The 15,542-nt window shown below is 37.2% G+C and overlaps 1 protein-coding gene across 1 annotated transcript; it reads left to right on the top strand.

Moving 5' to 3' along the window:
• Positions 1–1,230: 1,230 nt before the first annotated feature.
• LOC140239888 (testis-expressed protein 264-like) lies at positions 1,231–4,360 on the top strand. Its single transcript, XM_072319706.1, has 3 exons — positions 1,231–1,575; positions 2,270–2,497; positions 4,094–4,360. Exons 1-3 carry the CDS (start codon positions 1,324–1,326, stop codon positions 4,208–4,210), a joined length of 597 nt encoding a protein of 198 aa, XP_072175807.1. The 5' UTR covers positions 1,231–1,323; the 3' UTR covers positions 4,211–4,360.
• Positions 4,361–15,542: the final 11,182 nt, after the last annotated feature.

Genomic DNA, 15,542 nt, shown 5'->3' with positions numbered 1-15,542 from the left:
TTTTTCCAACAGAATACAACACAGAATAAATCAGGAATTATATCACAAACGTATACATTCAACTTTGCAAAGGATATTGAATGATACAAAAAAAGTTATAGCGTATGTCAAAAAAAAAAATACAACGGGATCCTCTGCAATGATATCTTTAAAAATAGTGAATCAATCTAAATACAAATTCAGTGAATGAAAATATAATTCATTGCCCACATCTTACAGAAAATCCCATTCGATTTACTTCAGTGGTCAAAGAGAAATGAGGAATTTTGTAGAGGATGTCGGGAATCTCTTCCCTCAAAGTTGTCTATTGTATTCCCACACAAGAGCATCGAAGTGCTAAAATTGGAAGAATCACACTCGTGACATGTTTTACAACAATCTACATTTCTCTGTGACCGCTTAACCAAATTGAATGGGGTTTTCTGCAAAATAGAGCTAAGATGTAATATCTTAAGACCCTGAAGTAGTATTTAGACAGGTCAATCATATTGGTTGTTATCAATTCGAAAATCTGATTGTATTTTTTTTGGAACGTACTGTATAATATGCATGCATATATACTTGCAAAAACACAATGTTATGTTTCAGTTGAGAAAAAAAAAAAGAATTGAGAGGTCCACTAAAAAGTAAGCTTGTAGATTGTGAACCACTTAAAGGAAAATCTAATGAAATACTTATTTGCATATACTTAACACAAATATAATCTAAGACAAGACGGAACAAAACAGGAGACACACAGCAACAACATGACACGACTTGACAGAATGGATGGAAAAAATGGAAGGAAAGAAGGAAAGAAGGGAAAAAAAAAAGAAGTATTCAAAAAGTACGCCTACACTGTATTCATACTGTTCACAATAGGGTCTATCTGAATACAATAAATCAATTTGTAAATAAATTCCAATGCCATTATCACATTCAGACATGTGAAGGGTAAATTCACTGGCAAGCTAGCTTTCCCCATTGCACTCACTCAGAGCCGAACATCGATACTTTTTTTAAGGCTGTTGTACGCCACCAACGTCAAGAAGGTAGCCAACAGACTGTTGAAACTAGGACAGTGGCGCCTGTGTGACGCCACGAGTTTATCGGATCCTTTCAATTCCCATGGCCTGTCTCGTTTCAAAAAGAATTTCCCGCGCGATCAAAGGTTCATTTACAATTGATAAATGGTTGAGTGGGTATGCGATATCTCTTTGAATGCCCTGTGAAATCTTGAGATCCCTCGTCAAGCATTATAATATTGTAAACACAAAGCTGCGTGCCAAAGGCTGGTATTCAAACTGAGCGTGGTCATAATTCATCGCGATTTCACGATTTGAAATGGCTGGTTTCTTGTTATTTTATGGTGCAATTATAGCAATCCTTCTTTATGCTATTTACGCCATCTTGGACTACAGCGGTCTGTTCTACGACATCGTCGTCGAAACCCGAAAGCATCCAGTCGGGCACATGCGGGTGGCCTACCTGTACAGCACCGGTCACTACAAGAACTCCACGCGGCTCTTCAAGAGAGTGAAGGCTGTAGCTCCCGAACGGCGCAGCATCGGGCTCTACTATGATGACACGAAAACGGTCTGTGTGACACTGATTTTATGGTGGTTACTTGTGTAAATGATGGGCCTATAAAATCACAGGACCAAAGAGCTGCGAAGCGAGCTCTCCTTGACACATGCCTGCCTGAATCCGACTTCAGTGCGCGATAACGTTATGGCGGCCATAATACGGGGGGGGGGGGGGGGGGTGGGGCTTCCAAAGAAGAATAAAAGTACTTTCAATGGTTTCTGCAATGAGCCAGGTGCGTTTCTACGTCAGTGCATAAATTAACTTTTGTTAGCCATTCTTGAAGCCCCTAGAAATGAAATTAAAAACAGTACCTAAACCGAATTGGTCTATATAGCTATGATAATGGCTGTGTGACATATTTTGTTCTTTGGAAGAGAAAGTAAACCGATTTCATAACTATTTCTGTCAAATTTTACGCATATTTATATAATAAAGGGACAACCGGAAATTTTGTCCTAGGTTGCCCAACACTGATACATCCAGACTTGATTTCAAAAGTACGTTGTATTTAGAAATGCCCTGAATGTATGTTTAGGTGAGTGGAAAAGCTGTCACTCTGAAGAAATAAGCTAGACCTATCCGCCCTAAGAGACCACAAATGGGGAAGGGTGAGGTAAGAAACGAAACGTTTCATCGCAGACGGAATGAATGATGTTTCACACTTCCTAAATAACCGTGTTGTTCTTCTTTTTTTTTCCATCAGACTCCGGAGAACGAGTGGCGCTATGCCATCGGGACGATACTCGGCGAGGACGATGGCGATCCCAATGTCGACGAGATGCTGATGCAGAGACTGAAAGATGACGGGTTTCGGTTGGCCGAGTTCCCCGCCATGCAGACGGCCGTCACCACGAAGTTCCCTCTGCGATGGTTTCTATCCACTTTCTGCGTTTTGTTTCGAGTCTTTCCGAAGCTGGACAACGTAATCAAAGTAAACGTGTATCCATTGTTTTCGCTTTCTCTCTCTCCCTCCCCTCACTCTCCCTCTCTTTCTTTCTAGAAATGTCTGTATATTCTTACATGATTAATATGTGTGTGTTTTACACAATCATGTAATTTGTTTTATGATCTAATACCTGGAAGAAAAGAAGTACGTATTGATGTACAGCTACAGTTAAGCTTCTGTTTGTTTTCTTCTGTTTGTTTACTTCTCTTTGTTTTCTTCCACTACTTGTGCAAAAAAAAAAAAGAAGAAAGAAATGAATTTGATAAGTCAATGATGTTCAAATCAGATTTTGGATAAGAATACTCAAACAGTACATTATGTGATTATGTGTACGCGCCTTACATTTATCGCACCATAGGTACAGGTGGATAATAAGCCAGTTCGGAGTTAGCTCATGGGCACATTGGTCCGAATGACCTTTCCCTTTTCTCAGTCGGTTAGGGGCACTTCAATCGTTTTAGAGTGACATAATGCGTAAGCTTTACATAACAATTTATGGAATTCATTGATCCTGTTCAAACAAAGAATGAACTTGCGTCGACCAGATGACCAGAATGATCCGTGAATTAACACTTGGGAAAGCATCCATTTCGTTATTTTGCATTGAATGTATTGACGATCTCTTTCTATTGATATTGCCAAATACCACTTTTGCTGCCAGGTGGATGTGCTGGCAAGCAGCATTTATAAGTATTTCATGAATAATCATTACATTACATATGCTTATCCCAGTGAAATTAAAAACCAACATGCCTGTTGGTCCGAATGACCTTGTTTCTGCTCATGCGCAGAGTGGAACTCCGAACTGGCTTATACCGTTGTCAATAAGCAGTTTGTTCGATTGGGATAATGGCCTCTTGGTGACATGGTATTCAGTCATTCTGAAACTAAAGAAGCAAAATATAGGAACGAAATTAGATAATCTGATTCCCAAGTGAGGACAAGACAAAGAGAATGTAACAAAACAGAGACGACTATAAGGGGAAATAAAGGATACACTTAAAGAACATTATATAAATGCATATAGTTTCTTTTCTCTACCCCAACTATAATTATAGTCACATAACGCCATGATAATATGTGTGGTTATTTAATTGGTCCAGTGCACTCTCCCTAGAAAAAAAAACAATCGTTCTTCTTGTTTTCACTCGCAATAACGGAAAAAGAGGTGAAGAACCTGTACACGTCTTATGACTGTTTAACTTCTCACTCAATTTGATCTTCGGTTTCCTGTCAACGTTATATTTCTCTTGATGATTTGTTCAGTAATTAAATTAAAAATAATTCTTTGGCAATCGGAAAAGTTCCCTGTGACCTAGCAGCATGCTCATGCAAACTACATTTTAGACTCGGACTTCATGAGAAAAAAAAAAAAATGTAATGGAAAATTGGCTCTAGAACGGAACGTTCATAAATAATATTGGACTTTGTTTCCAAGACTCCCCATGATGTTCACGCAGGAGCGGAAACGAGCCCAATTTCGTGCTGAAGTTCAACAATCATGTTCTTGAAGAAGCAGCAACACTTTATTGACAATATTTGTATATAAGTGTTTTTTTTTTCTGTGATTTGGTCACACAGCTGCAAGGACTCTATGCACCCACTCACATCGAAATTTACGAAAATGACATGGTCTACTTCTATCGGCCACTAAGCGATCACGACGCCTACCTCGTGCCGGAAGCTCGACGGAAGTAACGGGAGAGATGCGAGCGCGGGTTTATTGGAAGCAGAGAAATTGACAATCCGCGCAGGTGGTCATCACGTACTTCCGTGTTGTGGCTCTCAGGTTGATCAGAGGTGTCGTGTAGATGAGTTCGTGGTTCCGTTTACACACCTATGTGGTCATCCCTTTCAAACTTAATGTGTATACTTTGATTATAGGCGCATGTCATTATAGTTACGTATTTACTATGCATGGTGGTCGTTGAGCTGTGGAACCGGAGGGGGCGTCTGCAGGTCTCCCCTATCTCCCCCCCCCCCCCTCCTCCCACTCCTCCCCCCCCCCACACGTACACGTTAAAAAAAGTTTTCTGTTGCTCCTTGCTCCTTGATTATGACCAAGTGTGTCCTAGCATGGACCCAGAATGTGATTTCAACGTTTCTTATTTCCCACCAAGAATGTTGGAAAATAAGAAATGGTCCGAAATGATTTCTCAGTTTCGTCTGTTAATGAAAAATAATCATGCAAAACAGAGTCACCTGTTATAGATGAGCTTGCGATTGCAAGCCCGACGTTTTCGAGACAGCTATATAAGCATTTTGATTTTCCGTGCAGTCTATATTATGTGAGAGTAAACGTGTGTGTAAACGCAGAACTTAAACCTCATTCCATGTTGATGGCGTGGTCAAAACAAATCAATCATGTTTGGCCCTTTTCATTTTTTAACATTCGTCATTATTATGATTTTTGCATAAAAGTTTAGGCTTTCTTCATTTGCGTGTGATTTATTGCTGCCTTTAAAGCAGAATCAAATGAAACTGGCGCAAAACAAGCGTTACAAGGTGATCTCTATTCCGTGATTTATCTGAAGGGGTTTTAGACCGGTGCATGCACTGTAGGTGCCTACTACCTAAAGTAAATTCAGGAGGTAAATTGCAATGATTTAATGTTGGATTGGATTTCTTGTTACAACGAATTACTTCATTCAATATAGAGTAAAGCATGGAGAGACCAAAACATTGATTATTTTTTTTATAATTCAATACAATTTAGTTTTATTTCGGCATTCCACTGTCAATACATTGCAATATATTAACGACAAAGTATTGGCCTGATATGATTTATATACGATGCATCGGTATATGTTATGTAGTACAGTCGTAGGTAAATGTACATAACGTAGGCATAGATGTAGAAATAAAAACGATAATGAAATGATGATGATGATGATGATAATAATAATAATAATAATAATAATAATAATAATAATAATAATAATAATAAGAAGAAGAAGAAGAAGAAGAAGAAGAAGAAGAACAACAACAACTATTTCTTATGAAGCGCTTGTACAGGAACCTGATCAAAGCGCTGTTACAACATACAACATTTTGTAAGATATACAGACAACATAATTATAATTCGAACAGTTTACTTAGTAGTCTCAAGTTTTCTTTTGAAATTTTCTTCTGAAACACATAGGCGATAAGGTAAACTTAAACTCTTATTATGTCACCTTGGAAGTACTGACAGAGAAAACACTTTAGATTTGGAAATTCAGGGGACCATCGCCACAAGTACAGAGCTTTTGACTGGGATGATAGCTCCTGACGTACAAGACCCGAGAAGAAACAGTTACCATTGCACACATCGTTCATTATAGTGAGTCATAACAATCATGCTCAACGAACTATTTGATTATACGAAAGGAGAAATTCCCCGACGACACCACAGTTCTATCATGGTACGTCATTTGTGTGTGTGTTTGTGTGTGTGTTTGTTTGTTTGTGTATATGTGTGTGTGTTATATAGCATCTCTTAAACAGAAACTGTAATTATGACTATAACGCAAATAATGATTCATCGGTAAAAACATGCATGACTACAAACTTTTGATCTAAAAAAAAAAAAAAAATAGAATTCAAACATGTATTTTTAAATCAGTAAATGCCGGTTGTAAGACATGTCATTGAGATACACAAGGATCAAGCGAGATATACACCACTATTGCGTGATACTCTATTCACACAGTGAATACATACTTAAAGTATACTTTTCAATAAAGTACGAGAGGATATAATGTATTTTGTCGAAATATAAACACAGTATATACACCGATCACTATTTACAGGTAAATGTGGACTGACAATATGGTTTTAAGTGTGAACGAGGACCACTAAGAGTTGTGTGGATGTGTTTGAGGTGTTCATCAATTTTCTTTCTATGTTGAAAGAGTCAGACATGCAGCCACATAAAGGCTATGTCATGAAAGGAGGAAGAGAGGGAGAAAGCATATATATATTTTTTTTTAAACATACATACATACATACATTAAAGCAGTTCTCTGATGAGATTAGCCTGTTGAGACAAAACTGAAACAAACAATATACATAGCCTCTTTTCTTTCTGAGTGACTATTATAAGTACAGTATAATGCATATAAATATGGGTATTAATATGATGGTCTCTTCCCGAGACAATGGTACGAGAAGATGCATACCCCCCAAAAAATTACCCATAAAAATAACAATGCTTGTAGAGCGATTTGAATATTCCGTGCTGCATGCGCTTGACAGCACAATGGGCAGAGCATGCCGCAGCACCGTAGCTTGTACGTATCAACGTGAGCTCACCAGAGCGCATGTGATGCGAATAAACCACTCTCTGTCAGGTAGACTTAGGTCTCCAAGAGGAGTTTACACCCGGAAGTGACAACAATACATCTGAATCGTTGATAGCCTGGACATTTTCCATTCGATCCAGGCCAGAAAGATGTCGGTTTCAGGTGAACGATTTGTTGTCAGCCGGATTTGGATTAACGGATCTCTCCTGTAAGGAGTGCAACGAAAGTGTAGGAATATGTATAAGGAATACAGTAAATCTAAAAAATGCAAGCAGAATTCTGCAACATCACTATCAGCGTGTTGACAAGATGGTTAAACGATAGACTGTAGATTATGAAAATACTGCATGCGTAAATGCCAATGTCTCTTCTTATTATGTTCCAAAATTCATCATCTTCATCCCATGGTAGACGCACAGGACAGAGTGGATCGGTGAGAATTGGAAGCGCGAGTTATAACTTTGGAACTGTTTAAGCCCACGAGCGCAGAGAGTGGGTTTTAGACTGTTCCAAAGTTAAACAAGAGCATCCAGTTCTCATTGATCCACGAAATAGGCCTGTGTATCATTTGTGTTATAAAATGGGCCCGTAAATTCATGAAATACAACCATTTTCCCCATCAGGCGTCCGGTACACCTACAACACTGTACAAGAATTGAGCCACACGTTCGGATTTTACGGGACGCATGGCTCAGAGTGAATCTCAGTTAAAATCAATGCATGACAATACAAGACTGTATTGACCAATCAGATTGCAGAGATTCTATAGCCCATTTATAATGCACACTGACACACGCATGTGCAATTGATAATTATCTCTTGCTAGTTTTAGTTTCATGGCTAAGATTTTAACCATGGACTTGATTGTCAACTGCATGGCATTGGGAATCTGTACCTGAGAGACAAGCTTCGATGCCCTCAACTCCATTCGAAGAGCTGCGTTCTCCTCAAGAAGAGCGTTTATCTGGTCCTAGAAATTAAAATACAGATTGACAAACATTAGAAATAGAGTTGTAATGGTTGACGTTTGATTGCGGAATATTGACACAATACATCATGTTCATTAGAATGGTAGATATCAATATTCCTTTCCATAAAGTTTATATACCCCTTTTCTCTCTCTTTATTTCTGGATTGCAGTACGAAGTATAGGAAGGAGTTTCCATCTCGAGCAGTATAGCCAACGTTAGCAAAAAACAGTAAAACCTGCATGAACTAGTACTCCAGCAAACATCATTCTATCACTAGTGTCACCTTTCGTATGTATAGTAATTTTTTTTAAAATTTACTCGTGATTATATCTTTATTTTGAGGCTTTTTTAGGCTTCTTTTTTTTTTAGTACTGATTAAACTCCCCCTGATATTCATATGAAAGAATTACAGATAAAATGTGCATAATTGTGCATGATGGATTCAACCTCACCTCCAAGAACTTGAATGTCGTCCTGAAGACCTGCAGGGCCTCGCTTTTTAGATTGGCGAAGTGGGATCCGTCGGCCAAAGAGTCTTGACCCGATCGACAAGTGATATCCCTTCCGTCTGGGCAATTCTGTACACAAAATCAGCGGCAGTGGTGTGTTCCCATACGTTACATTACATTTTCATCAGTCATTCATCGCTACTTTTATAGATATCAAGCAATAATTTCCGGCTGTCTGTTTTCTAAGAAATACAATTGTTATAGTACACAATACGATCCACCATTTAGATGATATGCAATAAGTAACACAGGCATACACTATGTACGCAATTCATAATACATGTATATACAAACACATACATACACACTTTTGTTTTTCAATATTTTATTGATTTCATTCAAATTAATCATAAATCAACCCATTCTGGGTGTAACATGAACATAAGAACGGTACAAATGCCATTCAAAAGACAAATCCATTACCAACTTATACTGCCCATCATCTCCCTTCAAACATAACTCGATTATAAATCAATCCTACTGACCATTTCTTCACGAGAAAGTATTGACATGTACAAAAAAAAAATGTATATATATATATATATATATATATATATATATGTATCTTTGACTATGGTATACTTATACTGCCAATCATCTCTCTTCAACATAACAACTCGATTATAAATCGAGTATGTAAGGGTATATATATACAAGGGTATATTCATAAAAAAGCAACAAAAATACGTTATACAAACTAGAATGAAATCATTTCATTGAAATCAAATCCCCATCCCCCACCAACCCCGATGCACTCAAACCTATCCCACACCCCCACCACAACCCCAAACACATACATCCACAACCACCACACACATACACCCCAAACACCAACACACATACACACCAACACCAAAAACGCACATACACACATACACCCCACACACAAAACACCCCCGAAGTGATACCACCTTCCTTCCTAATAAAAACGACTTCCAAATTCAGAAACATTTTCCCATTTCAGCAAATGTAATCCCAACTTATTTCTTTTTATAGCAATTTCTTTTTCTTCATTCCGAAAACTTATTATTCTTTTACAAATTTCCTCCAAAGTTGGAATTTTTCCCTCCGACCTAGATCTAAAAATAATATAAAAAAGTATTATTTCAAAATAAAAATTATTGTACCTGTATTATAAAATTTTACTTTTGGATCCCTTCCCGTAACACCAAAATGAACGTCTCTCCACTCTATATTTCGAAGATCTGTCATCTCAATCTATCTATCACTTCCTGCCACAAATTCTTAACATACACACAATCCCAAAATAAATGTTTATATGTTTCTACCGATTGCTCACAGAAAGAACACCGGTTATTTGCAACGAAACCAAACTCAAAAAGATTTTCCTTTGTATAAACAACTCCATGTAATAATTTATACTGAAATTCCCTAAGTTTTGTTAGAAGTGTTGTCATTCTTGGTCTTAAAAATATATGTGTAATTTCCTTTTTTCGAAAACAAATAATCATTTTGGCCATCTTTCATTCGTAAAACATACAATTGCTGTAAATTTGTAACAAAGAGTTCATACACCTTTCTAAATGAAACATCTTTCAATAAAATTACATTCTCAAAATTTTCAAAGAAATATTATATTCCTCTTTATCAACAGAATAAAAATCATATATATTTCCCTCAAATTTCTGGCTTCTTACAACAACCTCCCCTATTTCCCAAACTTTAACTATATTTTCACTATCTAATCCTAACCTATGAAAATATACTGCTGATCTCATACGATCTTTTTCCATAATTTGCTTCACTAAATAAATATTCTTCCTATATAAATTTTCACAAAAAATCATTTTCCCTTTACACAAATAATCCTTATTATTAGAAAAGATTGGATTAATCTTGCCTTCTTGATAATTCCGGTTATCTCCATTTCTTGCCATGCCCTCAAAATTTCTAAATAAAACAATGGTACATTAAACTTTAGAAATCGTATATCATAATTGCACAAAAATATGAATCTTCCTCCCGCAGTCCTAAAAATATAATCAAAGAAAAGTTTCCATCCCATGAGCTTCTCACCATATAACAATCGCTTCAACCACATAATTCGTTGACTCTTAACAAACAATTCAAAATTTGTCATTCTAAGACCGCCCTCACTATAATCCTGATAACAAATAACCCTTTTAATTCGATCTTTACCATTCCATATAAATTCAAAACAAATTTTATTGATATCTGCCACTACCCACTTTGGAACCTCTATTGATGAAGATACATAATATAATTTAGACAGAGCATATGTTTTGAGCAAAAATATTTGTCCCATTACAGTCAAATCTCTTTGTCTCCACCATCCCAAAAGTCTTTTAATCTTACTCAGTATCTCTTTATAATTCATTTCTTCTCTGACCTTAATATCCAATGCAAAATACACTCCTAAAACACACACACACACACACACACACACACTCTCCTCTCTCTGCAGACGTCAATCATACAGTGTAGAGGCCTATTATGAAATCTTGTGTGCACGTGTATCATGAGAGTGATGCTCGTTATTCCGAATGTTCGTTAATCCAAAAATAAAACTAAGTTTCTTTATTCAGATGGTTCTTATTCCGAAACACACAAAATAATATTCCTTATACCAAGATGTTTGTTAATCCGAGCATGAAACAGGGTTGTAAATCTGAACATTATATAGCGGCGTTATTCCGAAGGGTATTCTCCGAAGGTTCGTTAATCGGAAAAATGTAAGGAATTCGCGTAAAGATATTTATTATACAAAGTGAACCTTCGGAATTACGAACCTTATTTTGTTGTCGGATTAACGAATCTTTGAAATAACAAAGCTTATCTCTTGTTGGGATTTACGGACCTTTGGAATAACGAACCTTCGGAATAAAGAACCCTATTTCATTTTCGGATTAACGAACTGCAGCCGCTTATGATTAGGTCGTATAATGCTTTCCACCTCCATCGTGATGGTTCGTTCATGATGAGATTGTCAGTTACAGGTTAACATCATAATATGGAATCGCAATACGTCACGATGTATAAATGTAGGTAAATCTCATCTTACTAGAAGTGGGGACAGAGCTTTGGGCCCGCTGTCGACATATTCTGTTACATACTGGTGTCTCATCAGCTGCTGAAATTGAACAAATGAGATAGAAAGATAGAGAGAGAGAGAGAGAGAGAGAGAGAGGGGGGGGGGGGAGAAACGAGAAAAGATTGAGATAAAAATGCAATTACACAATATATCAATGTAGTCATTACTCGGTTTTCTACGGACAATGAGAACGACAGTCACTGTCATGTGCGTATTATTTTGTGTCCATAATCATGGACAATTTAAGCGTCAAAACAGATATGCTCACTTTTATTAGAGATTTGAGGCTGCTGAAAATCAAAGAAAAATGTTATTACTGAAAATGTCATTACTGAAATGATATCTTGTATGTTACCTGTTGTTGCACTATTCAAAATCTTATTTGCAATATTTGACATTAACCATTGTAACAGGGCCCACTCGAAAATCAGGTCCTTTGGCCCTGAATGGACGGCTCTGTTAGGAATTTTAGATAGATAAATCTTCAAAAATATTTCTTATTGTAATGAATGCAGTATCATTGAAAAGACTTGACGATAACCTTACTTTAAAGAAAATGTGAAAATGACGTTTATGAATAGGCCTACAATTATTTAGGCCTTTATGTAATCTACAGTATATGCCTATAGATTATTATCTATAGGCTATATATCATACATCCGTCATAATATGCATATTATGCCTATTACACATTGTAGAGTCTCTTGATTGTTGTTACTAGAGTATAGCTCTTTTTTAGGCCTATATAGGGCCTATACTTTGTCGCACTGTTACGTCGAAGCAGATGAAAAATCACTCTGCAGTGTGGCTACCTTCAGAGTATAGAATGCATACGATATTTTAATAGAAAGTGGTATAACGTACCTCAGGATCAAACGGACAATAAGAGCTTAAAGGCGCATTTAACTCCATTCCACCTGCTGAGTTCATTCTGTTGTTTTGCAAAGGAGCTGACTTTAGAAATCAGTGGCGATCGATGACATTTATCGCTCATCGAAGAGCGTCTGTTGCCTCTTCAGTGCCTGACGTCGAATGAGCAGTTTTCGATGACTATAATCATCATAGATTAGATTTACAGTGTTTACAGACAGAAGTAATATTTGTTTCCATGCCAACCCTGAAAGCGGCATGAATCACTAGCCGGACCTTGAAAATCACCCAAATCGACTCATTTTGTCAGTTGAAAACCCACTCTTTCAGTTTGACCGTTGACTGAAAAGTGAGTCAGGCACAGTGGTAAAAACACCCCGAAATAAACCCGATCCCAAAACAGATTCCCAGAGTGCATGTTAAATATTTGATTCCCATGGCAACTGCGAAGTCCATAGACTATACCCCAACGACAAGTGTAACTTATTACGATCAACACACAGCATGATATCGCTGGTGTCATTGTTATACATGTAAATACACGCGATGGTGCAGAACAGAACTACATGTACCAAACACTAATAGCACGACCCCCCCCCCCCCCCCCGACTATAGTACATGACATACACGTCATTTGCTTTAATAGTACGAAGTATAGACTCAACGGGAAACGAACCGGCGCTCTGTGTGATTTCCTAACGTGGGAACAGTTACTTCGGATGTACCGTCGACCCGCCCAACTCAGTCTGAAATCGGGAAAGTCCCTAGTGCTCATTTTATTTTGTGTGTGCGCGCCAACTCACATGCACTTTTATATACTATATTTTGATTACAGTACACAAAGTAGGATATTGCACAGGTACAACTCAAAGATAGCTTGCATTGCGCCCGTCTACCTGTCCTGCTCACGTAACTCACTGTGATACACATCATGACACATCATGAGTGTCTCCCGGCCAAATGGTTGTTATTCACGGGTCTTAACAAAAATTATATATTTTTTTTTTTTTTTTTAGATGGTTCATGACTCATTTTCTTGATTCTTTTTCGACCATGAACGCCATTCGAGTTATGAACGTATCTTTTCAGTTTCCCCTTTTCCTCTCCATTATCATGTCGGTATAGGCCCTAATGTTTTTGTTTGTGCGGAGACATGATTTTGTATAGCAAAAACAAATTGATAGCATTTCGGCCCAGTATAGAAGATTATTATCGTATTCCTTTGTTTGTTTGTTTGTTTGTTTGTTTGTTTGTGAGTGTGTGTGTGTGTGTGTGTGTGTGTGTGTGTGATCTTAAGGCTCCGTCTATGTAGTCTCCCAAACTGTCGATCCCTCTTCAGAGTGTTAAATTGCTTGAATCACACCATGCAAAGCTTGACCTCCGCATAGAGCTTACAGAATGACGTCAAATTGATTAGCTATTACACGTTGAATCAAAATGAAAACTTGTTTTTTGTTGGGGGGGGGGGCTGAAAACAGTAATCTGCAATTTAGCACTGGTCTAGTATAAATCGCGAGATTCAACACCTCTTTTTATATTCATTGTATTCGTGTATTCGTCGACATTTCTTATACAATCGAATAATACGATGATGATTCTGCAATGATGATTATGATAATTTCCTACGAAACTATGAAGTTAATATCATGATGATGATAATAGCGACAGAAAAAATTTTAACGGTAAAGGTTGGTAACAATAGATTATTCTTTATTATGATAATGACCACATAACAACCGTCGATCCTCACTTGAAAATTGTATTGACAAATCTAGGATAGGCCTATACATGAAAATATAATGATGTTGAATTGGCTAAGACTGTTAAAGTGATAAGCACCTTACTGTGTGATATCCTTATCAATATGCTGCATAGCTCATGAGTTTTAAAGAGATGAATTGGCTCAAAGATGGCTGGGACATCGAAAACAATGCAATTTCTAATAAAAGGTGGGATCCACCTTTTACTTATTATGTATTTCTTTGCTTTAAACTTTTGTTTTTGGACATCTCAGCCATTTCAAAACCGATTTTCATCAAATAAGCTTTGAAATGCTCTAAAGTAGTTTCTATAACTATTTTGCGAAAAGCTAAAAGCTGAATCCTATATCTCATCTCAACCAATATTATACCATCCCTTAAATGCTAAAATACATATTTGCCTGTCGAATCTAACGACCAGTAGGGATGCCCTGTGCTTGACTTTATAATTCAAAGTACAGGTTTATAAGTTAGTTCCACCCGAACGATTCGCCCTGTTCTAGCCGCCTCTATATATCTGTCTGTTTTTCTCCTTCCCTCTAGGCCCTATACTTTCTCTAACACTGTCTTGATATTATAGACTATAAAACTTTCCCACATAAAATGATATGAAGATAGGCTACCTATTTCCCCAATGCAACAAGTAATTTCTTACATAATTATTATTTAGTATTCAAGCTTGTGAGTCAAGTCACTCTAGGCCTATATGACTCGAGTATATAGATTGCGAAAAACACAGCGATACACGATCGTGTGCCAACTGTTTAATAACTGCAACTACAGCCTATTTTCATGTTTCTATCGAATAAGCAATATCGGCCTATTATACATCGTGGTCACATGCTCTATATAGACCCTACATTTTAGCGGGTTTTTTTGTGTGTGTTTTTTTGCGTAGGCATACATGCACAACGAAAAAAAAAAAAAACATTTCGTAAGGAAATGTGCAACTTTATAGATGCCATGCATGACTGCAGTCATACGAGCATATAGGTGTATAAAACCAGAGAGAGCAACATGAAGGTGACCAAGCTAAGTTTGTGGGAAATGTAGGCGTCCACAATTATTTTCCCTTAGTTTTTCTCAGTTTTGCTTGGTGTTATTTCACCGGAAGTCATATGAGTGATGACATCTCAAACCATTCTGAGTGACCTAAATGCAGGTATGCCAAGTTTTGAAATCAGTTGCGATGACAACGATAGAAGTGTCTCTTGTACTGAGTCTATGTACTGTACAGCTCAACAGTTTGGTGATGCACTTTCAGATCTGAAGCAAAATGATTTTTCTGTATTACATCTCAATATTAGGAGCCTAAATAAACATTTTGATCCCTTAGAGCAATTGCTCAATACACTTTCAGGTTCCCCTTCAGTAATTGCTCTGACTGAGACTTGGACTCGCAATTCTACACCATCCTCATTATACTCTATGGAGGAATATGATTTTATAGCCAATAGTCGACCCAACAGAACTGGTGGTGGAGTGGGCTTTTATGTTCTATCTAAGCTAAAATATGTCAGGAAGGATGATTTAACACATATGACTGATTTTATTGAAACACTCT

The sequence above is a fragment of the Diadema setosum genome, chromosome 2 (genome assembly GCF_964275005.1).
Source record: "Diadema setosum chromosome 2, eeDiaSeto1, whole genome shotgun sequence".
Taxonomy (NCBI): domain Eukaryota; kingdom Metazoa; phylum Echinodermata; class Echinoidea; order Diadematoida; family Diadematidae; genus Diadema; species Diadema setosum.
Note: the sequence above shows the minus strand (reverse complement) of the source record. Positions and strands in the feature narration are given on the sequence as shown.